Consider the following 25,213-nt stretch of genomic DNA (forward strand, 5'->3'; position numbering starts at 1 on the left):
GCTGTTATTTCCCCCCAGTACAGTGCTTTATTTTATTACGTGAGGCGTTATGCCAAAACTCCTCAGTCTACCTCATGTTGCTGGGAAACATGGGAAACAGTTTATTCTAGTGTGGTATTGCTGATGCCTCCTAGGATGGAACGTGAGCATCTGCTTTTTCTAAGGAGTTAAATTTCCTGTTGTTTAATGGATGTTGAATACTCCCACCTGTGCCCTGCAGGTGGCTCACATTGCTAATCAGCCTGTACCCATCTAAACCACTGCTCCTGAGCACTATAGAGCAGTTCGATTCTTCTCTTTTCCAGGTATGTAGTGCTACTGCTAATGAACAAACAAGACTTTTTTGAAGAAGAAAAGGTAAGTGCAGATCTTTTCCTATCTAATGAACAAGGCACGTGGCTTGACTAGGTAAAAGTGAGCTTTCGTTTTTGTACTGTTCTGTGAAGTCTTGTGTTTGACTGGGACTCTTTTTGAGGAAAGCTTTGAGTTAGGCCCGAAGTACTGTCTGTCTTGTACAGATGCTGGATATACTTTCCAGTTATTTCTTTGTTTAGTTTATTTTTATTTATTTATTTTTCCCCTGTACTTGTGGGGTACATATGATAAGGTACCACTGCGCTGTTTCCTACTGCAGTCTGACATCACCTCTTGCTCTGGATGAGCTGTTTCTTCCACCTGTTGCCTACGAGCACCACCTGTGACACAGCTCGCTAGATTTTTGAACTACCATTCTACAGAGCTTCAAGGCTCCCAGATGGCCTAAGGTCATCTGTTAGGTCATCTGGTGAGGAAAAGTTAATTAAAGAATGGGTCAGGCTGGAGCAAGGAGGGAAAACTTAGTCATGTGGGATGGGAGGAGCCCCTTCTCCTGGCTCTCACAGGAAGAGGGGTGGGAGAGAGCCCAGGCCTGCAGCACTGAAAATGGCGGAAGCGTTCAAGGAGGCATAACGGTAAGGGGTGAGAACTGCAGAGTGAGAAACTTCTGGGCTGTTCTGGAGCTCAGAACATGGGCTGTTGTGTTTTGCTGTGCATTTGTGTTTGAAACACCAAGTTGCTTGTGCTGGGGATGGGCCTTAGTGCAGGGCTGATTGGTGCTTGTTTGTGGGCAGTGCTGGGCTGCCAGTCCCTGGGATCGCAGCCGGGCCTGCTTTGCCTTGGTTTCTGGTGTCTGCAGAGTAGGACTGTTGTTTCTTAACAGAAATGGCCCTTTTGAAATTACACCTCTGCAACTCCTCGTGGCAGGCTTGCAATGCCATGTAAATTTGTTACAGCATAGTCCTGTTCCATAGAGCTATATTGGCAAATGGATTTTTCTGTCAGTGTGACCTCACACTTTACACACGTAAGCCCTCTGATTTTTTTTTTTCTCCTGCTTCCCTTATTGCCTGTGTTTTCCTTGCCTGCGTACAGGAAAGGGCAATATCCCACTTTGAGAGAAGTGTATCTTGCTGTCTTAAAAGAAAAACGCACAACACATAAATGTAGCCATCTGAATGCTTACAGGGCCTTCAGACTCCTTCAGGGCTTCTGGCTCACTAAAAGTGAATAGGGAACCTCTAGTATAAGCAGTCTATGTGCGATCAGTTGTTCTGTGATCACTTCTTCATTGTTTTAAACGTGTGGTACTCTTGGTTCCTGCTTTCATCCCTCTGCTTGGTGTGGATGCACTGCTCCATACCCAGGTAAGGTGGTACGGTGTTTGCATGGAATAAGATAATATTTTGAAATTGTCTTAAAAGCACAGTTGGATATTTAACTACTGGCCTCTTAGTATCCTGACTTACAGTCGTAATAATGATCCCTGAAAAGTAGAGATTTTGGAAGGATGTTTAAATATCCATCCCGTATTGCAGTTTTTACTTTTACTACGTGTGTAGGGGGACACGTGAGGAACGCGATGGTTTGTGCCGCCTGTGAATGGGTTTGGTGTAGAGCAGCTGGAATGTCGTTGCGGCAGCAGAGGGAGCTATTGACGCTTTTATGGATTATTCAAGAAAACTTTTCTTAGAGCGCGTCAAAGTGTTTTAAAAACAACAAAAAGCCCCAATTTAATCAGAGGTGCCTCACCGCTTCTTAGCAATTGCGTTTCGCTACCCCGAGGCTGGGCGGCAGGGTCCCCTGTGCCCCACAGCCGGCGGGGGGCTGCCCCGTTCCTGCCCTGTCCCCATCCCGTCCCCGGGGGTTGGGGGCAGAGCCGAGCCCCCACCGCTGTGCCCTTCCCGGAGCCGGGAAGTGGCTGCTGCAATTACTGAGAGGAACAACGCAAACCTCTCCTCAAGCCAAATTTTTAATCAAAGCAATGAGAGAGAACAGGACATGTGTGGCTCACGTCAAAACAATAGCTGTGCGCATCAGCTGCTAATTAACACAAATGCATGACTCTGGAAAAGCAATTCGCAGTTAGGGTGGAATATGTGTATTTATTTTTATTTTGATTAACGTTGGGTTTTTTCTTTTTTGAAGCTGCTTTTACTAGCTGGGTTTCATATGCAAGTTTCAATAAACAGGAGATTAATCACTAGAAATTAACAATAACCAAAGTGAGACGGTGTCATTGTTCTGGGAAAATGCACCGAATGCTTCAGACATTAACCTTTGTGTCACTTGTGTCTACCAAACTGAAATTCATTGGGTTAACAGCCTATAACGTTTCCTTTGTTCTGGTGATGGATCCTGGGGGGAGAGATGGAGAAACCTGTACTGGTTTTGGCCACAGCAAAGCCTTTTCATATAGCAGACCTTGTATTGGAAATGCCAAAATTTGCATAGATCTCTGAAGATTTTATCCTTCTCTTCATTTTTTTTTTAATTACCTTGTTGCTGAATCGATTCTCAAATGTGAACTGGAGGAAAGTACAGCTTTATTTAGATATCAACCGCTAGACAAGAGATGGAAACAACCTGTAGCATTAATTCCAGGAGATATTGGCCTAATCTCTGCATTTTGTCATCAAATGCTTACATCATATTTTCATCTCATTGATACATTCATGTTTGTCCTATTGCTCGTAGTCATACTGTGTCTGTTGCGTACATTCCTCTCCTGTAGAATAAGTCTCCTTAATCAACCGGCTACCTCATGGTGCAGCTTGGATTGTTAAGAGTAGGACGCAGTGTATGTGACCACAGGGCATTGAAAATTTGACCAACCTTGAGGTTGAGTGGCTGAGGGCGTTGCCTTGCTTGTGCTTCTGCACCCTCATGGAATGAAGCTAATCTCTGGCTCGGAGTAAATAACAGCGAGCACAATTAGCAAACAAATTAACCCACAGCCTTCATGTGACATGGTTTCACTGTGGGACTGGTTCAGTGCTCCACAGAAGTTATCTGCCACCTGACGTAATCACGGGATGCTGTATTTCCTGAAAGACTTGGGTTTTTTTTTTTTGTTTGTTTGTTTTTTCACCCTGTTGGTAATGTACAGAAGTGAATTGTGAAGTACAGAAAAAAGCTGGTATGTTGTTTGGTCTGCAGTCATTTCAGTTGAGATTCAGGGCAGAGAACTGTTCAGCTTCCACAGTTCTGTTCATGTAGACGGTTGTGAGATGACTGCTTATGAACTTCAGCAGTTGGGTTAAAAACAAAATCAAGATAGTCTTTGTCTGTCCCGATTCACTGAAAGAATCTTGTTGGCTGAGTAAAGTTGTCCAAGGAGATGTTGCTCATTTCTGACTGAAAGGTGGAAGGATGAGGGAGTGGGGGAAGGGGCTCAGGCAGTGAGTTGGTCACTGCCCAAGAGAAGTGGTGGGTGAGCTACTGAATGATCTGCTCTGAAGCTGTAATAAACCATTCTAACAAACAAAATCTTTAGTAAAGATGTGACTGTTTATGCTGAGAAAAAGTCCCAAAGCAGCTGGATCAGTCAGTAGCAGCTGACGCAAGTAGTAGTATCTATAGGTGCAGGCTGAATATTTCTGTTTATTTTTCTGGTTCAATTCTAGTTCTTATCTAAAGTTTGGAAAGTTACTGTGAAGGTTCAAAATGAATGAAGACTTTAAAATAAATTTTCCTGAGATCCCAAGTGAAATCCTTAGTGGAGAAAGAGTCCTATGGCTGAGCTGCCTGACTTTGGATGTGTGTGTGAAATTTGGAAAGCCTGCCCAGGGGAGGAGCTGGGGATTTTTCTACTTTGTTTTAATGATGGCAAGGAAGGAAAAAATAGAATAAAACTATTTTCCAAGGACAATTCTAGTTGGAAAGGCCAGTGAGAATTCTTTATCTACGTCCAACAGTGTTAACGCTGTATGAGATACAGATGTACTAAAACCTGGAACTGTCTGAAGCAACTCTGTTGGTAATACTTTCTTTAAAAATAAATTAGTTCCCATGTAGACTGACTTCGATAAACTTACTTTTTTGTGTTCTTAGCATGCTAAGTTCTACTGCATTTAATTTTGGAGGGATGTCACAATTGAAGATAAATAATCCACTGAGAGAAATCATTTCAACGTAATTAAAATGTTCAACTTCAGCATTTGGATAAATGTATGAAATACCGTATAAATAGGCTGTTATAAATGTTCATATATTCTATTCTTGTTTAGCCAAATGTGATATATTGGCAAGAATTAATCTTATGGAAAATTAAATCACATTTAGAAAATTAAAGCTGCAGATGCAACATGAGGGAAATATTAATTTTTATTTTTTTAAAGTCAGTGTTTCTTGTTTTATGAATTTACATGATAAAAAATTGTATTTTTAGATTACTTTAAAGTGTCTTTTAGGAAATAATGACTTTCTATTTCTGGATTTTAATTATTAATGGAGGGTCTCCATAGCAACACTTGCCCAGTCAATTGCCTTTGTTCTTTAAAAGAAAAAAAGCATGGAATTTATCTATTTCCAGGTTCCTACTTTCTTGTTATGATTTTGTTTGCTGAACTGAGGAACTCTGCAGTGTCACTGTATCTTGTCTTTTGTTGCTGCTTTGTAAATAAATGTGCCCTTTAATATTTACTTAGGGATAAAATCAATTAATTTCCTTGAGTTGGGTGGACTGGGACATCTTCCTTCCCTGTTGTTCACATTTGGGATCTATGCAGTGGTCTGAATTTTTTTTTGTAATTACCCAGTGTTGATCAGCTGCTAAAGGAGAGCATTCTAAGCTTACTCATATTCAGCATCTCTTTGCTTACCCACAGAAAAACTACAATTTCTCTTCAAGCTGTGTTACTATCTTTAGAGAATAACCAGTAAAACATGAGCTTCCAAGATGAAATTTGTTTCACAGAATTTTCCAGCTTTTGTAATAGTTTTCTATATTGTTGTCCTTCATTTCTACAGAAATGTCTTCACACTTACATGTGTAGAAATGCATCAGATATAGAAACATTAACAACAGGTGTTGGCCAACTAGCTCTCATTCTTTTTGCTTCAAGAGAAAACAAACACTAACATTCTACTTTATAAATGAATGTGCAAAACATTGGTTTGGACATGATGTATTGGACTACACCAGTATGTGACGTAACTGATGCTCAGCACACATACATATGTAGAATCATGGAATGGTGTGGGCTGGGAGGGACATTAAAGACCAGTTTCAACCGACCCAGTAGATCAAGCTGCCCAAAGCCCTATCCAACCTGCATAGTTTTAGGTAGGAAGTAAAGGAAATCTGAATGGTGATGATAACTCATACTTGTTTCAGAAAAGTTTTTGCATCCTGCAGAGTTGAGGTATGCAGGTACCTGACTTACTTTTTCAGTCAAGAGGAATATTGACCAGGTATTTTCTGTGCAGTGAATGTACTTGTTTTGCACTGCATTGTCTGCTTTGGAATTAAGGTAATGGGAATGTGACCCACAAGAAACATGTATAGCCTGTCTGGTCCTTGCAGAGATTGCAAGCTTAGTGCCCAGTGGTTAAGGCCATCCCCTCAGCAGGGATACCTGGTTCAGTGTGTCTGGGAGCTGCTTTGGTTTGAAAGTTCTTTGCAAAGTGTGCTCTCATCTGTTTTGTGTTACTTCTCTGGGAGAAAGATAAGAATTGACTTTGATTTGTGCTGGAAGTCTGAAGCTTAGAGAAATGGAAAGCTTGTTTTTATCTTGCAGTATTTGGGTAAGAAGAGGGAATCTGCATTTAAACAAATTATTTAAGTATTTATACATTGCTTAAAACTCACCTCTTATTCTGATCCTCTCGTGTGTTAATGATTCTAGCATTCAGCATATACTGTTGGCAAATATACAGTTAATGCTTATTATGTACGTAATAAAGGATTTACCTTTTAAGTAACTCGTGTAATCAGAGTTATATGAAGTACAAAAAACACCAGATGATTTTTCATAAGTTTAAAAAATTTATTGAGCACTTAACAGGCTCAGAAACCACAGCATTTCTGTACAAAATTTCAAGTGTTTCCTATTGCAACTGTTAACATCCACCTTTTGATGAAACGACAGCGCCGAGTTTGTCTCTGACTCCTTTGCTTTCCACAAGGAATCCAGCAAAAGTAACTCAATAGTCTGAAGACTATAAATAGTAAATGTGCCAGGAATGCAGGTATGATGTTCTGAGGTCTTATGCTTAATTCAGCTTGTAAACTCAGTCTTTCCTCCTGTAGGCTGAGGGACTGCAGTCAAGTCAGACATGTGACCTTACTGGCTCTCAATGGTCATGTATAAGCAACACATCTTGCTGGGGAACTTGAAGACACAACCTCTTTGCAAACTGTCTTGTTAAGGCAAATGATGTAGACTTGGAAAAATTATCAGAGTTCAGAGATCTCAGGCTGTTGTTTCAAGACGGTTTTAATCTATCTGGTAGGAATTAATTTTGATCCCTCTTCAGCACTTCAGTTACTGTGTGCATGGTTCTTATGCTCATTAAACCACCCAACTTTCCCACTCTTGACTTTGGCTTGGCTTCTGTTCTAATGACCTAAATTGATTGATTTGACCTATCAGTCTCACCTTTGTGCCAGGGAAGGTTATAGAATGGATAATCTCAGGAGCCATCATAGATCAATTAAAGGTCAGTCAGGGGATCAGGCCCAGTCAGCATGGGTTTATGAATGGTAGATCCTGTTTGATGGACCTGACTTCATTCTGACACAAAGTGACCTGCTTAGTGGATGAAGGTAAGGCTGTCAGTGTGGTCTACCTGGACTTCAGTAAGGCCTTTGACACTGTTGCCCACAGCATTCTCATGGAGAAGCTGGCTACCCATGGTTTGGATGTACGTACGCTCCTTCTGGGTGAAACACTGGCTGGATGGCCGAGCCCTGAATTGTGGCAATGGAGATAAATCCAATTGGCAGCCAGTCATGAGTGGTGTCCCCCACAGCTCAGTATTGAGGCCACTCCTATTCAACATGTTTATTGATGATCTTGATGAGGGGATTGGATGCACCTTCAGTGAGTTTGCAGATGACACCAAGTTGGGAGGGAGTGTTGATCTGCCGGAGGGTAGAAAGGCACTACAGAGGAACCTGGATAGGCTGGATCGATGGGCCGAGGTTAACTGTATGAGTTTCAATAGGGCCAAGTGTTGGGTCCTGCGTTTTGGTCACAACAACCCCAGGCAAACAACCCTGCAGGCCTGGGGAGGAGCAGATGGAATGCTGCCTGATGGGAAGGGACCTCAGTGTACTGATGGACAGTTGGCTGAATGTGAGCCAGCAGTGTGCCCAGGTGGCCAAGAAGGCCAATGGCATCCTGGCTTGTATCAGGAATGCTGTGGTGAGCGGGACTAGGGAAGTAATCCCTTCCCTGTTCTTGGCACTGGTGAGGCCCCACCTTGAGTACTGTGATCAGTTTTGGGCACCTCAATGCAGAAAGGACATTTAGGCACTGGAGCAGGTCCAAAGAAGGGCAACAAGGTTTGGAAGGGCTTGGAGAATATGTCCTACGAGGAGAGACTGAAGGAACTGGGGGTGTTTAGTCTGGGGAAAAGGAGGCTGAGGGGAGACCTTATTGCTCTCTTCCAGTACCTGAAAGGTGCTTACAGTGAGAGTGGGGTTGGTCTCCTCTTGCTAGTGACAGGTGACAGAATGAGGGGAAATGGCCTCAAGCTGTGCCAGAGGAGGTTGAGGTTGGATATCAGGAAAAACTTATTTACAGAAAGGGTTGTTAAGCACTAGAATAGGCTCCCCATGGAGGTGGTTGAGTCACCATCCCTGGATGTGTTTAAAAGCCGTTTGGATATGGTGCTCAGGGACATGATTTACTGGAGGGTTGTTAGAGTTAGGGTAGTATGGTTAGGTCATGGTTAGACTTGATCTTTAAGATCTTTTCCAACCTGAGCAATTGTATGATTCTATGAAAGCAGGTCACTAGGGTATCAGATCAAGTTCAGGTAAGGTGTAACAGAAATGGTAGAGTTATCATCCTAAACCTACCTGCGCACAAGCTAAAGCGTAAGCCAAGCTGCCTTCCTTCTTTCACACTGTGTTATAGAGCTATGGGTCAGTTTTATTTATTTGTGCTGACATGAAAATCTGTGATTTCTAACTCCATGTCTTCTATAGTTCAGTTTTAAATAATGGAATTTTTCTGAACCTGGAACATACAGTGTGCGAAGACCCTCCTGAGAGTCAAAACTGAGGGAAATGTTTGTGTGAGACCAGATGAGTTGCATGTACAGCAGAATATCCTGTGTGCAAGGAATGATGTTTTGCTCTCCTGGTTGGTCCCATGTAGAAGAGCGTGTGTGACTCAGGCAGTAGAAATTAGAAGGCTGTATAAAACAGTTGAAGGGACAGAGATTTAGTCAAACTCTTTTCATATATGTGGTTTGTAACAGCTGTCCACGTGAACAGCACATGCATTCATGTAGATCCAGAAAAAAATTCTGGATCTCACCCAGTGTATCAGAGAGATACACTCAGAGACCTTCATCTAGTATTCATCATCCTCTTCCAGGTCTTCACCTGCAGTTGCAGCTTCCAGTGCAGCCAGAGCTGCTGCTACTTCTGCATCTTCCTCCTCAGTTTGTCCATTGATGTCTCTGTGGCTGTGATGTGTGGGTGCCTGTGCTGCTGTGGGCACAGCCATGGCAGCAATGCCATTGGGAATGTCTTCACTCAAGCCTGCAGAGTCAGTGTTAAACGGCTCGATACTGCTTTCCTTCGTTTGCAAAGGTGGGGTTACATGAAGGTCTTGGCCCTGCATTGCTAAATGTTTATTCATTTGGTCTGGATGTGTATAGTTGACTGAAATGCTATCTTTTTCAACATAGTTCCTGATTTGATTGCCATTTTGGCAATAATCTATATCTGGCAGTTTTATGGCGTCATTATTTTGGGTCTCCAATACTGCACTTCCTTTGAGAAAGTTGCTATCTTCTATAGACCAGGGCTTCACACCTCGAATACTGTTTGTCTGACTGCAGTCAGCCTTCCTGTGACTGCCTGCTCCTAGGTCAAGCTCTTGGCCACACTCATTCGGTTTGGAGTGGAAGTCTCCAGTGTTGACTGAAGAAGGCTCTGCTGGCTGGCTGGAGGTGCTCTGTTCACTGGCTTCCTTCGCTGAGTTTGTGCTGGGGCTGAGAATGGGGTGCACACCAGCATGGGAGTTGCTGCCATTGACTGCAACATCGAGCTTTGCAACACACTTCACAAGGCTGTCATCTTGAAAAGCATCGCCTCTGTGATTCCAGAGGGTCTCCCCTGTGCTATTTACCCGATTTTTAATTCCTGTTCCTTTTAGCTCATCCTTCTGGATTTCTTTCTTCTGTTCTTTAATTTCACAGTTCTGCTTGAATTTGAATTTATTGCTTCTTTGCTCATCTTGTTTGTAGCTGTTTCCTTCATGAGTGCATCCAGGTGATTGTAATTCTTCTGGATCAAAAATGTAGCTGGAATAAGAAAAGTTTGTAGAAGAAATGTTAGGCTATTAGTAGTAGCACTTAAAGAAATGATTATGCTTATTTTTCAAGCTTGAGTTTTTAAGGAACTGGTGTCATTGAGGTTTACCTGAGGTCCTGAGAATGACCTAAACTGAATAAAAAAGTTGAAATATACTGTAGTTTCCTGAGAGTGGCACAGAACTAGCCCCCTGCAGTGAGGTTCACCAGAAACCCAGGAAGATATCAGAGAACCATCTGCTGACTGTTGCACGTTCCAAGCTTTGCTTATTTTCTTTCTCTGGATGGGTGGATTAAGCAGTGAGTAGTCATCAGACTGTTAATTGGTATGCATTCATATATTTGCCAAAATATTTTCTGACGTTCTGCCTCTCGAGTCTTGCCTCTTTGTCTTTTTCCCTTTCTGTGTTTGTCCCCTCCTTCTTCTTAATTCATTACTCCTTCTAGTCTTAACAGTTCCTTGACTTATTCCAGATTTTCTTTTTTTTTTTTCTCTCTCCTCTTTCTCTTGTAGGATCAGTACTTTTTCCCACTTCCTTACCTGTTCTGGAGATGCGGCCAAGGAAAAGAGTAACCATTAAGTGGGACTGAAGTGTTGTATTCCTAAAACAAGTCTCCTTCAGGATGACTTAGAACATGGAAATTGTTCTTGCAGCTAATTTAATTAAAAATAAATAAGGAACTATGACAAAAGGAAGGACCTGTAGCTGATATTCATTTTTTAGGGGAGAGGGAGGTTCTGACAAAGTCTGTGCTCTTCATTCTGCTGAATTGAGGGTAGCTTATGCTACCTATGTAAGGAAAATCTTTTTGGTTAAGAGGAGTTTTCAGTCCTACACAGTACTTCTGTGGCTCAGGAATTATAGAAATAGACCTCAATTACAATAAATCAAAAGGGCATTCATGAGAAGGCAGAGTATCTATGCTCTGGTGTGACTTTAATGATACTTAAACTCTAGAAAAGCTCCAACCTCCAACTAATTTTAGCAGAAGGTGTGGAGGAGCACAGACGTGTTTTAATGCTTTTCTTTTATTCAGTTGAAACATCTTTTATTGTACCTTTGTATCATTTTGCAGCACCTGCACCCCATCTGGATTTTCTTTAATCTGAAAAGAGAGAAAGGGAAGGCAAGGGAGAAGGGAAATGAGTGAAGTGTAATAAAATTAATGCATGGGTAATTGTATGGAAAATTACACTTGTTTAGAAGGGTTTTATTAGTTAAAAAGAAATACACCTACACAAGGATGGATGCAGTACAATTCAAGCTCCTTGTGGTTTTCTATCTTGTACTGATAGTGGCCTGTAGTTGGAGAATAATCTGGGGAAGAATTTAAGAGCTCTTAAGCTGATAATGGTGTTCTTCCAGAATGTTTTTCTAGTCTGCAGCTGTTTTATGATTTGGAGATTCCTAAGACAGACTAGTAATGTTTTGTATTGGCAGCTAGCATCTATGGCATCCTTTAGTGAGCAGCTCTGCAGCTTAGCCTTGCCTGTGTGATGGATCCCCTGCTGTTGTGTCACTCAGTCCTGTCTCTTACAAGCAGGGCTCAATGCCCTCTGGTCCGTGTGCTGGAGCAGGTAGGAGCATGGCACTCTGGTGTGGCTGCAGTACAGGTAGTGTAAGTCCTGCACTGCCACCTTCTGTCCCATACTCTGTCTGAAGAATCTTTATCTGTTGAAATGTGATGTGTACTGACACTACTTTGTGCCTTAGGTCGTCCTTGTCATTGTTCTCTGGAGATTTGTGTTTTGACATCCTTTGTGAATGAAGGGTGGGAACCACAGTGCTGACTTCTCACGATGTGGAGAGCTGCTCGGTTGGCTCTGTGAGAGCTACTGAGCACTGAGGTAACCACGTTGAATTCTATTAATCCTCTGGTTATATACAGAGATGTTGCTGGGATTGGCACTTTGTTACGTGCAGTGTTGTGTGCCTGTATTTTACTACAATAAATTCCTCGGGGTTTGACTAGAGCTACTAAACTGCTTGATTCTTGCTACATCTCAGCATAATGCAAGCTTTCTGTGGATGTGTGTCATTACCTGATCTGGTGAGATGCTGAGAGCCACCTGCTATGTGGTCATATGTCAGACTTTTACTATGGAAAGAAACACTTTGTTAGTTAAAACCTTTGAGAACTTCTATGTTCTAAACCTAAATGAAGGCACAGATCTGAACAACCCCATATCCTGGGAGGGAAGTTATTCTTGATTTTACAGGTTTGGGCTACCTTAATTTGAGTTAATCAAGCCAGGACAGCTTGTTAATTGTTGTGGTCTATTGTCATTCAGACTTTTCCTTTATCTCTTCATGACCTACAATTTTGCATGCTTTTGCCATTGCCTAAGGACTGCAGCTTGCTTCCCATGAGAGAGATTTATGACACAAGGTCAGGATATTTTCTAGAGTTGGTTATTCACAGAACAGCAAAGAAAAATATTATTGATTTATTCATACCAGGCATGGCCTGTGCTGCCCACCAGTGATCATGCTGGAAGAAATTATAATGCACTCTATGTTGTTAGCTTATTAATCTCCTTTTTTCCCCCCTCTAAATTTGTCTTCCTTTGTTGCTAGTGCTGTATGGAGTGCCTCATGTCCAGCCCCGTGTTTCTGGAGCCTCTAAGTTATTGCAATAATTCAGCAACTGGCTCCTACCTGCTCCTGCCTGTGCCTTTACTCTTTGTGCCTCATCTGTCTTAGAGCAGAAGTTGCTGTAAGGGTTAGGCAGATTGCTGCAGCTCAGTGCCTGTAAGGGCAGCCTGCGCAGAGCTGCTCTGCTGCCTCTGTCTGGTGCTGCTGCTCCCTCTTCCTTAAATGCATTCTCCCTTCTTACACCTCTGCTGGTTTCTTGCTGTGTGCCATTGTCCTCCGCAATAATGTCACAGCAGGAATCCTGATGCAGTGTTTTTTGCCCAAAGAGCCTGCAAGAACTGGCCATGAATACTGACCCTCCTTGTGTGCAGCTCTTCTGCAATATGAAGGGATTTGGGCAAGTTTGACGTGGTATGAGGCTTGTTTGAGCCAGCTCATGTAGCCTTTTCTGGACAAAAAAAGTATTCTTCATTTGCTTTGATTCTTTGTTCTGAAAGATGCTTTGTTCTGAAAGATGAATTAGTTAGCAAGAAGAATCAGTTAGCCCAGGCATGTCTGGCCTGCCCTGTACCCTGTGCCATCATGGAAGCAGCTTTGCAGCTGTCACTCAGCAGCAATCAGACAGTGGTGTGCTATGAACCCCATCTGAGCTGAAGTCTGGGCATGGGGTGCAATGCGGTGCCAGCTCAAGTTATGGCAAGTAAGTTCATGGATTGTGATATAGTGACTGAATGCAGTCCTGTGAGCAATGAAAAATATGCAGCCTTGCTTTCTGTTTTGATGAAAGAATTTGAGAACAGACTTCAAGATTGCCAGGAAATTATCTTTTTTTGAATATTTGTGACTTAGCTTTCAGTCAGCATAAATACGTGACCTGCAGATTTTCAAATGGAATGTGTAGAGTTGCCATCAGACATCCAAAAATCTGATCATGTCTCCTTATTGGACTTTCATAAGCCCTACACTGGCAGAGAGAAATACTCCTTGCTTCACAGTCATGCTTTATTCATGTCATAGCTTTTTGGTAGTAACATACATTTGTGAACAATTGTTTTCAAGAATGAAGCACTGGAAAATTTTCATTAAAAATCTCTGAGGAACACTGGTGGATGGTGGTGGTAGGGGAGTAGAGGCTGAACCTTCCCACCAACATTCCATTACATGTTGTGGCCGTGTGATGGCAGCAGAGGGGCACTCTGACAGAATGGCTTCTGACGTGGAGGTTTGTATGGAGCAAAGGCGTATCGCTGAGTTCCTCCAGGTGGAAAAAGTGGCACTCATTCATTGGTACATGCTGAACGTTGATGGACACCAAACAATGCAGTAAGACAGCGGTTGGTGCATTTCAGCAGTGGTGATAACAACAGTCGATCACCTCCACTGGTGCAGGTTTTTACACGTGCGGTGTGCAGGCTCTTGTTCCTCACTGATGACAGTACATAGCTAAGGGTGGTGACTGTGTTGAAAAACAGGGTTCTGTAGCTGAGGATTTGCTCTATCAAACAGCGTTCCTGTGCTCATTATGTGTTGTAGTTTCCATGAAAATAAACAGGAGGCGTTACTTCTGGAGCAACCTATGTATATGTGGTCCAAGACAATTCCTCTTCACTCAGTGCAGCCCATGCAAGCCAAAATGTTGGATACCCATGAGTTATCCCTTCTTTAGATTAAGAATGATTTGAAGTTAATTCAGTTGAGCTGTGTGTTGACACTTGTTTTGGTTTGAATCACATATTTAGTTTTAGCTTAAACTTGCTTCTAAAACAAAAGAACAAAAACTGCTTAAAACTGACCAACCCTTGTGAATCTTGGCCTTCAAGTCTCAGTGGCTGCCATGCATTAGGTAAGTGACAGAGACTGTGTGACTTGTCCATGGGAAAGGCAACTTATGTTAAGACTCTTTCTCTAGAGGCTAAGCTGCTGCTATCCTTCATGCTTGCCACAGACTATGAGTATGCAAATATTATTTCAGCTGTGGTAAATTGTGATGACTTCAGTTGCTGTCAGTTGGCAGGTGAATCCACTGAAACTCCCATGCAGGCCTGGGTGCTTGGCTTTAAAGTGCCTGGGTTTGGTGAAACCAGTCCAAGTCTGCCCACAGCCCGGTTCTGAGGGCAGATCCTGCTTTGAGCTGGGTGGGGGCAATGCACGTCAGGCTGCTTCTGCTTAATCTGTTCCAACAAGTTTCTTACTGAGTGCCAATATTTATAACTCTGTGTGATTTTTTTAAAAAGGATCTTGCTTGTATAGGTTTCAACTATTGGAAGTGCTATTTGATGTCCTTCATACTGTTGTGAAGACATTTGTGATCTTCACAGAAAGCAATTATAAATGGAACTTACCATTGTTATTTACATAAGAAGCACTTTACTGTTCATGTTTTTTAGCTACAGCTACTGTTTGAATGATCCCTGCAGCTACTGCATTTATGCTTTTCAGCTGATTAGTTACAACTGAATTTGTTCACTGGCATGAATGAAATACAACACGTGGAAATATTTTATGCAGTATTATCTTAAAAATTATTTGACATCCCTGAAGTAGGAATATGTTTTTTACAATGTTATCATCTGAACAATGTTGGTCTTTTCTCCTCCTTGTCCTCTCCTTCCATATATACATCAGTTGCTCTGAAAGTAATGCCTCCTATTTATTTCCATGGAAGCTACAAGATGCAAAGAGCACAGTAATACTATTTGGTAGAGCAAATTGTGAGTTATAAAACACTATTTTTAATATTTATGTGAGCTGCAAATGACCCAGGAGAATCCTGGATTTCACCGATGATAACTTTCAGGTTCGGGTATTGGACAGCCTGACCAGAGATGAAGCATTGCTGGAGCTGACACTCACCGGTGTGGAAGAGATCATTAAAGACATTAATATCAGAGGCAGCCTGGGCTGCAGCGACCATGCTCTGGTTGAGTTTGTGATCTTGAGTTACATAGGCCTGGCAAGGTGAGAAGTCAGGACCCTGAACTTCAGGCTTCTTAAGGAACTGTTGGATGAAATCTCCTGGGAAGCTGTTAGCGTTAGGGTGTTGGTGCCTGATGATCCTTGAGTTCCATTCTGACTCAAGCCATTCTATGAACAGTCATCACCATTAGCTATACATTTTCACTGGTGGTGAACAATAGCCTGCATGCTGCGCTTGTAAAAATGTGAACCAGTGGAGGTGACCCACTGTTTTACAGCTGCTATGTAGGTGCTGTTGCCAAGAAAATGTGCCTACACAGACCTTCTTTCATCAGCCTCTAGAGATGGAATTCAGAAGATACCAAGTCTGAATTGTATGGTGAGTGTGGTGGAGCAGTCCAGCTGAGATTGACAATGTGTTTCATGGTCTTCAAACTGATATGGGGCCTGGTGTTATTGAATTGAAAGAGAAAGGATGTTGTCTTCTCTGGCCTTACTCTGGAAGTTCAAGCCTTTGGCTTAGTCGGTGTTACCGTGTAACAGTCAGAGTTGATTTTTCCAGCTCATAGCAGTGACACCACATCTCATCACTGGTAATGATGTAATCCAGGAAAATGTCAGTTTCAACCCTGTATTGGTTTGATAGGTCCTGAAAAACTTGCATGTGATATTCTTTCTGTTCCTCTGTGAGCATTCATGGGACCCACCTGACACAAACCTTGCAATATTTCAATGTCGCCACCATTGTTTCCAACCCACTGAAACTGATACTCAGCTCTGCACACAGTTCCCTGGTTGTAATCCAACAATTCATGTGGATGATCTGATTGAGATGTTCTTCATTTTGTGGTGTGACAGCTGCATGGCCGCCTGGAACATGACTTGCTTTTCATATCACCGCCACCACTGCTGAAATGCACCACCCACTGCATTACTATGTTCCCATCCACTGTTTGATCTCTATGAATGTTCAGCAAGCATTGATGAATGTCAGTGAGTGAAATTATTTCCTCATGGAAGAATTCAATGACCTGCCTTTGCTTCATATGCACTTCCTTGTCAAACACCAGTTTGCCCCTCTGCTGCCACACAGCAACAAAATGTATTGGAAAATTGACAGGGAGGTTCAGCCTCTACTGCCATACCACCAACATCTGCTTCTTATGTCATGGGCCAGCATTATAAAGTAGGAGGCATTGTTTTCAGAACAGACTATGTATATTATAATAATATTTAAAGCCAAATTTGGGAAAGGATTCTGAGGAACAAATTGGTTACATAGCATGAAAAGATGTGCTTTACTACTACTTATTTTGTTTTATGTAGCTTGTTCTAAAGACTTCCATACTGTGTTCATAGTTCCACTAACAAATAATAATATTAAGAGGCTCCTGTCTGGAGCAGTTTAAATCAAGCACATGATATGCAGGTTGGCAACAAGAAAAAGGGTTAGAGAGCTCAGACAATGGATAATTCTAAGTTATCTCTGACTGAGTTTATAAAGACATCTAGAATAAGTCACTGCATTCTTTTATGTTGTTCAAGTTGTTCAGATTCTTGTAGTGTGAAAGAGTAGTATAGCCTCATGATTTGCATATTTACTGCTAGTACTTGCTTCTGTTAATGTAAAAATATTTTTTCCCTTTATCTTCAGTGAAAGAGGTGGAAGAGGCTCAGACTTTTCCCCAGCCACTCCTGCTGACCTTGAACTGACCGTATAAAAGATACTCTAGTTGTATTTTCTTGGCAATGCCATAAATCAATGTTCACAAAGACCAGGAAGACCCGATGTTAAAAGAGAGTGCCTTTCTTGCTTTGAAATACAATGATGTAGGAATACAACTGCTCTAAATCAGTTGGGAAAAGTGCTGCTCTGGCTATTAAGGAGGCTGTAACTGAGTTTAATTAAGGGAGAGCAGAATGCCAATTGTGTCAGATAAATACGTGCTGAAAAATGAGAGGATGTTAAATGTTTTGCTGGTGGTACCTCCTCTGAGAGTGGAAAGGGGCTTTTATTCATGTGAGACCTTGTTGTGGATGACAAGAATGTATGATGTCTGACTCCACAAATGTAAACTTGCATTATAAGCTGCAGTGTGCTGTAAGAGAAGTGTGCTTTACTTTATCAGATTTGAGAAACACAACGTATCTGATTTTAAATTATGCAGTAATACAGCTTCTATTGTCTGTTCAAACTGTATGTGTGCTATGAATAAACAAAAGGCAAATGATAACGTCATGAGAAGGAAAGGGCAAACATTTCAGAGAGATTAAAAAATCGGTTGACAGCCTGTCTCGATATTCCTAGAAGTTTACATGGAAACAGAAAAAAGGCCAATCTCAACTTCTGTTTATGGGGTGTTATATTTTGATTCTGTCTTTATACGTGTGTGTATTATACATAATATAATCTCTTCAGGACGGAGGCAGAAAGATGAGAGAGAGCACTGTATTATTATTTTTTTCTAGTAAATCACAGATGTGTATATTGGGCTTGGTGACTTTTGATCAGAGTCATTCTTCTGAAGTCAATTTTTTGATTATTTTTTCTTCCTTGCACTCTGATTCTTTATAAGCTTTTGCTGTTTCTTTGACTTCTCGCTCTCCTCTATCCTTTCCTACTCTAAATTAGTAAGTAATGTGCTTTTACTTATATGTGTTATCTGGGCTGCTGAAGCTGAATGCTGCATCTCCCAGTGGCCTGGGATGCCTCTTTCTGCTCTGTTTTCCAGGTAGAGGCACTTTTCAGACTACACCCTGCTGGTACAGGGTGAGAATAACCTCAGACATCTGTGGCATTTGACAAGCTTCTCCTCATTTGGGTGGTGTTTGCCTTCTGTGCTGAGGAGGCATTCTCATCTCAGCAGATTTCAGAGGCTGTCCTCAGTGTGTGCCAAAGGCTGAGAAAGGATCAGGTGTGTTAAGGCGTGGAGGAGGGAAGTGCAATTTGTTACTGAGACGAGGAGACAGCAGAACAATTGGTCTGGATAACTGATAACATTAAAAGGAAAAAAAAAAGCATGGAAAGATTGCAGCACAGATGGTAGAGCAGAGAAGAACTATAATTAGAAATTGAGGGAACTAGTAAACATACACTAGAAAAAACACCCTCCTGTGGTAGAGGAAGAGAAAGATAACAGAGAGAAGGCTATTTAGGAAGAAAGAGTAGGGACATAGCTACTTTAGCAAATCTGTGTGCAGGTTGATAGCATCTGGGAAAAGTGTTTTGCTTTCCATAAAGTACAGAGGACTTTTCAAATCTGTTTTTATCCTGAACTCTCTATTCTGACGACAGTTGGTTTCCAAAGAGAGAGAAAATTGTTCTGGGCCCAGAATCCCCTTGTCCTGGGGGTTCTCCAGATCATCTCTGCACCTGTACCTGAAAGTTATAGCCTAAGTTAGTTGGAACTGACCCATTAGTATACAGGTGACAACAAAAACTTGTGAAAAATAAAGCCATGTAGCATGTCTGATGTCTTTCAGTGAGCATCTGGATTCCTTGGCATCTCTTGGCTTAGTGCAGTTATTGGGAAGGCAATGATATGATATCTGCAGTAAGGTCTCTGCAGTAAGTCCACTACTTAAAAGCTGAACTGAAGTCTCAACTTTCCTCTGATTCTTAGTCTGGTAATTTGTATTAAAAGTGCATCAGGGAGCAAAGCAACTGCCGTGTAGCATCTAAAATAAATGAACAAACCTAGGGAGGCATCATAATGTGCTCCCTTACAGAAAATGGTCCCAGCTCATGAGTTGGCTTTGCCTGTTAACTTTTCTGTATCTGAATTGATTTCAGGCTTTTTGTTCATGCTTTCCTTAACTGTAACACTGAGGTGCCACTTCCACACTGAGACCAGTCTTCAGTCCAGCCTCAGTGGGAATATATGTCTGTTCCATCCCAGTTACACAGTCCCTGCTGTCTGTACTGCTCTGCAAGGAAGGGAAAGTTGCAAGTGCTTCTGTGGGTGCAACTTGTTTTATCCTTCTGTTTTGAGAGTGGCAGACACTGTGTTTCAGGTTAAGGAGTGTAGTGTCTGCCAGAAAGAGCCTTGTGCTATCCGTGCCAGCACAAGGTTATTGCCAAGGTTATATCTGCCTGTCCTATGTTACTCCTCCTTCTCAAATATGCTCTTTTCATTACTTGACAAACAAATCTGTGGAGTTGCTCAGGTCTACCAGGTCCTTTTGTCCTCTGATGAGGCCTCATTTACCCACTGAACTGTTTGCATGCATCTCCAGTACAGCTAACCGATGATAAGCTGTCAGAGGGGACCCACTGAAGACTCTTGTAAAACTTCTTTAGCCACAGTGGTAATTTAGGGCAGTGAGCCTTAGTTATGTGTGTCCACTGGCACTCTCTGCTTGCCCCTTTTCAAACCAATTCCTTGTTTTTTTCACCAGTATCTGACCTCCTATCTAACCTCCACAATTCAATTGTGCATCTTTCCCTGTCTCTTCTCTTTCTTCTCCCTGGCCAAACTAAATAGAAATCAAGTGTTTTCTGCTGTTCAGTGCAGTGACCTGATTCATTTTGTTTCTGTGGCTGAAGTGGCAAACCTTTGGGTGACATTACATGCTAGTACTGCACTCAGCCAACAACTGTTGCGAGAACTTGTATTCATTATGCTATTTAGGGTGTGAGGTTTAGGGTTGTTTCTGCTTGTATGTAGGGACTTAAGGTTATTATATATTCTTATTCCCAATGGAGTCATGAAAGTGGTTTAAACTTGTAGGTTGTTTTCTTTTCAGGGGAGAAAAGTGACTTCAACCAGGGTAGGCCTCAAAACCTGGAGGTTCTCATGCCTCAGAATCATGTATTGTTTGTTATCTGGGAATTTATACAACTGAAATGTTGATACTTTGTTGATACTTTGACATAGATTTAAATCTTCTGCTGAGAAGGTAGTTCTGATGGCACAGAATGTTGTTTTTCAGCATCCATGAGAAGATAACGGGATCCTTAAATGACAGTGCTATAGAAGCAGTGATAGCAAGGATGAAAACCAAGTCACACATAAAGTTTCTGATTAGCTTAGCCCCACACTTTACAAGAAATTAGAGCAAGGCAACTTAATATTCAGAAACACTGGAGTAATAAACACTCCTCTTGTCTGATGAATACTGACCACAGCAGCAGGGAATCACCAGGCTGTGGTCAACTTACCATGTAACCAGTGGGTGTAATGTTATCATGACTTTAACATCTATCTGCAGGATGGCATCTGGAAGTATATGTATGTTTTAAGTGCTTGTCCAGGAAGTTTGCAATAAAAATAGTTGACAAAAAGTTGCACTTAGTGTCCTCATCCTGAGATCACATTAGCAGTAGACATTACTATGTATGCAGAACAGTGCAAACTGCCTATTATATCCTTGGACTGTTCGTAACAGCATTCAAGGGAGAGTGCAGTCTTCTAGCTGAGAGGTTCAGTTGTAATTGTGGTGTTTCCCAGCATTGGGGAAAACCATCTTGTCAGCATGATGTCCAGCTACAGTCTGATGAAAAACAAAACTGGTGGGCAGGATGCTCAGAGCAGTGAAAATACCTGCATACATTCCTAGTCCTACTCAAAGAGCTGGCAGAAGGTCAGGCTTAGCCCGATGCTGCTGCTGAAATAAAAAATATCTGACTATTATCTGATACATTATCTATATTATGTGGTCCTAATACCAGCAAACTTTACCAGTATGGTTGACAATGGCAACGCGTGCCAGTTGTTCCATGCCAGTGTTAATACCTTAGCTGGAATGGGGAGATTCTGATTTGATGTAAATGCAACATCGGCCACTTTTCTTCTTTACTGCCACTCACTTCCTGTGCCTCCCGTCTTCTTGCTGTGTTTTCATCAGGTCCTGATAATATTTCTGCCCACACCTTGCCCCTTCATGTTCTTGTTTTGTTCAGGCAGCTGTTTTGCATCAAACTGAGATGTAGTGGCAGGCAAACCTCCATGTAGGGAAGCCTGAGTACTGCCAGCACAATGTGAGCACACCTGCACTTATTTGCAGGTGTTCTGGCCAAAGGGGAAAGTACTGAAAAGTAGATGCTATCAGTTTTACAAAGGTGTTTTGTTTTGAGTTGTAACTGTTGGCTATTGCCTAAGCAGATCTTCCACAAAGTGTGATATTATGCAGCGCTATGTTATGTCCTGCTACCTCCTCCCCAAAATGTCCTTGTTCCCAAATCAGCAAGGTCAGACAGGTCTCTTGCTTCCCCTAGTGGCTTTCTGATGCTGCTGGTCAGTGTGTCAAGTCCCTCGTTTTATTTGCTTCATAGATGTTGCCCTTATCTCCATAGTGACAACTTTCCCTGCTCTCCTACACTCTTCTTATGGAAGAGATGTGCCCAACCTGGCAGGTATAGCCATTCTGCTCACTTGATGGTGCTGAGCACTTGGCCTTAAGTCTGACTGAATGCTTCCTCATTTTCCAGCACGTTATCCTGGCCTATGTTCAATAAAGGCTGCAATGCTGCAGGACTCGAGCTGCAGGCAGCAGCAGTGCTTGGCCCTGGAACGCATCCTTTGGCATCCCGCTCCTCATCTATGAGCAATGGGCCTGCACAGTCCTTGCCCTGCTGCTGCTGTCCTTTGAGAGGCATGGGAGGCTGTCATTGTGTGGATGGATCATTCTTTTTTCCACCCTGCCAACGTTTCTTACTTTAAAGCCATTCTTGTTCTATTTGTTCACTGACTAATCTCTGTGGTAGCTGTAAGGCTCTTTCTTTAAACATCTGTGAGAAGGTGGAGCTCTCTGTGAGGCCCCTGTTACTGTGGTATAGAGCCCACACCATTTATGGGGTGCAACTTAGAGGTGATCTCTGCGTGTTTCTTTTTTTCCTGTTACACTCTTTTCAATTGATTTTAAATATTTATAAGGCTTTGAGGGAAATGTGTGCTCTCTTACCAGTTCCTCATCACTCGCACCATTCGGTCACAGAACATTTCCCTACCCATTATTTACCATACAAAATGTTTTATTTTCAATGATTAAAAAAAAAAAAAAAAAAAGAGTTGGGTAAAGGGCAAAACTCTCACAACCATTAGCCAGTTTGCACAAAGGAAAAACAAATATAGCTTGCAGCATAAAAACACTCATTTCCTCCTCAGCCAAGCTTATTCCCTACATCTGTTTTTTCGAAGCTTACATCACTCTGTTGTTTAAGCTGCTGACGTTTATATTTCCAGTCCTTTAATGTTGTTAATCCTATATATCATAAGAATTCATTCTGTTTGAGATGCCTAAAACCCCAAATTGTATTTAGGGCCATACTGCATAGGCACAAGCATAGAAATGCATTGTTTCTCAAGGAGTGTATGGTCTAAATATGTGTCAAGGTAGGAAAAAGAAAATGGGTGTGATAAGCAGATGGTCATGTACGTGTGAAAGAAGCAATCAGCAGAGAAACTATATTTGATTCAGTAATCGTGTTAGGGTTGGCGGCGCGGAGATCTGTGTTTGGGGACACAGCTGGAGTCCCAAAATAGCTGTAGCCAATTTTATGTAACTAAGAGTCTCACTAAAGTGTCTCTTTGCGACTTTGTACTTTGGAGAATAAATTCATGGATTTAATCCCTTGGTCTGAAAATCTCAGTTGTATCTCATGTCTTTTTAAATTGCTGAAAATAGAGATAGCCCTAGAAACAGGTACTGAGCCTTCTGTGCAGCATGCTGTCCGGGCTATGGCTTTCATAGCTGTGAGACATGGCTTTGAGGCTGGGGTTAAATGGGACCAGGGCTGCTAATTTATTAATTTAGGAAGCCAATTACTAACCCTTTGGATACGATGTAAAAGTAACCTCTGTCTCCCTGGTGGTTTTGACTGGAGGTTGTTGTGGCTGCTGTGTTTTAGATTGAGCATGATGCTCTGAGTCTATGTGAGGTGAGGCCTTAATACTCCTGCCAGGGTTTGTAGCCTCAACAACCCTGTAACATTTCAGTTCATGGGAATTTTGGTAGAGTCGCATATTAAAGCAAAGGATTCACGAGCTCAGCTGGTGGGAATCCAGCTGAGGCCCTGTTACTGTGGGCTTGCATGCACGTGGACACTTGATTAAAACCTTTTGCCTCTTGGACTCCGTCTTTCATCATGTATTTGGCTGAGCAGCCTTTCCTTATGTCTAATACAAATAGTCTGCTTGTTTTATGGTTCCTAGATGAGCTCAGCAGGAGATATTTTCTGATACCTGTCAAGATGGTATGAGCTCTGCCTACAGCCATCAGAATATCTTTAGTTAGCCAGAAAGACACCTGTGGACATCCAGAAGGGATTGTGGATTTAAGCTTTGGGTTTGGGTGTTTGCAGTTCACCAAAGTGCCACCAAGGTGTTAGAATGAGTTCAACCAGTCATGAAGTTGAAATACTAAACCCCTTAGAACACGCCATTACTGTGGCACTACTTAAAAAGCTCTTGGCTTGTATAATATGCAACATACAGACCTCAGCTCAGTGAAATGGGAGTCTGAATGAGCTCTGGGGTTATTTCTTTATCTGTTAGCTAGAGAATCTAGGCCTCCTAGAGTAGCAGTGGTATGGGTAGAAACAGCATGGGCAGTTGACCTGTGGCTTTCCTTCTCGAGGACAGTAAATACTTCATAGGCTTTGTAGATTTGATGGAGCAAATCCTTCAGGAGAAAAATATGACTCATTTTCCCCATTTACTCACTCTTACAGGCCAGCTCAAATTCAGTTAGAGTAAGCAGATTGTCATTGTCATGCCCCTAATCCTTACATGAAATTACATGGCAGGAACTCAGATTGTAAAGAGAGGTATGTGTACAGATAAATAATCTGCAGGTCTTAAACAGGGAACACACCCATGGTAGTCTAGATTTTTGTGTTCTAGACCTATGGAACCAATTTTCTTTTCTTACTGGTAAAATTGTCTTATTTCTTCCCATGTCTGGAAACACAGCTACTGAAGTTCTGGTTATGAACTTCAAATGGTTGTTTCTCTTATGCCTCAGGGACTTCTCAAAGGACCAGTTGGAAGCCATTGTGCAGAGAGTTTGGTTAGATGAAGGAAGGAAAGTGCATGGCAATTGATGTATACCATCCATGTCCCAGTTCCATTTTTTTAAAGTTTATTTTAGAAAACAAGGGACCTTATAAAAATGTTGCAGTAAAAATAAAATATTATAATTCAGAAACTTTGTTCTGTGTTCACATCATCTTAGTGTATCTGTTAAAAACTGTTTTTTGGCTCCTAAACATTTCTGAAATATTTGAATATATCCCAAAATACTTCTCTGTTCCCTATCTTCATGGATAGTTTCTATTCGGTACCTTCACAGAAGGCTTCTTTCTGGTTCCTGCTAGAAATATCTCCAGTTTAAGATGTTACCTAATTATGTCCTTGGTGCACTGCACTGGGTGTTCTCCCCACCGTATCATCTGGAGGATTAAGCACCTGAAATCTGAACTGCTCTATCCTCATTTGTGACATTCTGTAACTTATTCCCTACCCTAAACATCCTGCAGACCCTGAGTCTGTCCTGTTTCACATTCATGTCCTGTGGTGCACCCATGAGGTGATCATACGCTGAAAGCAGGGGAGACCTTTTGGTTTCCTTCAAAAGGAATTTTGATGAGTCTCTCAATTTAGTAATTTAGGACTAGTTATCATTTTCATTAGAAACTCTGGAGTTTTTATACATATCCTTGTTCTTTAGACTTTTTCTTTTCCAGCTGCTATATGTACTGTATCTCCTGGCACAGAATCTGCACACTATTCAAAATGTGGTGATTTTTTTTTCCCAGTAGCTCCATCAGACCTGTTTTATGAATACCAAAATGACCTAAATTAAAGGTCTCCTGTGATAGCTTTCTTACAGATGCTCCTAGTGCTGCATACATAGCTGCAGAAGTTATCAACCTCTGGATTAAAGATGAA

General features: G+C 41.9%; 1 protein-coding gene across 5 annotated transcripts in view; it reads right to left on the reverse strand.

Moving 5' to 3' along the window:
• Positions 1-6,284: 6,284 nt before the first annotated feature.
• C4ORF19 (chromosome 4 open reading frame, human C4orf19) overlaps positions 6,285-25,213 on the reverse strand; it is a 43,563-nt gene continuing 24,634 nt past the window's right edge. For 2 of the 5 annotated variants that reach the window (XM_015285682.4, XM_015285684.4), the window contains 2 exons: positions 10,870-10,917; positions 6,285-9,801 (listed from right to left, as the gene is read on the reverse strand). In XM_015285682.4, the coding sequence (XP_015141168.3) occupies positions 8,844-9,801; positions 10,870-10,917 (1,006 nt within the window). In that variant the 3' untranslated portion in view covers positions 6,285-8,843. Of the gene's footprint in view, positions 9,802-10,869; positions 10,918-11,854; positions 11,911-25,213 lie in introns of all 5 variants that reach the window. The other 3 variants (XM_040699831.2, XM_040699832.2, XM_046940681.1) reach the window with 2 other exon arrangements.

This window comes from Gallus gallus, chromosome 4 (genome assembly GCF_016699485.2).
Source record: "Gallus gallus isolate bGalGal1 chromosome 4, bGalGal1.mat.broiler.GRCg7b, whole genome shotgun sequence".
Taxonomy (NCBI): Eukaryota; Metazoa; Chordata; class Aves; order Galliformes; family Phasianidae; genus Gallus; species Gallus gallus.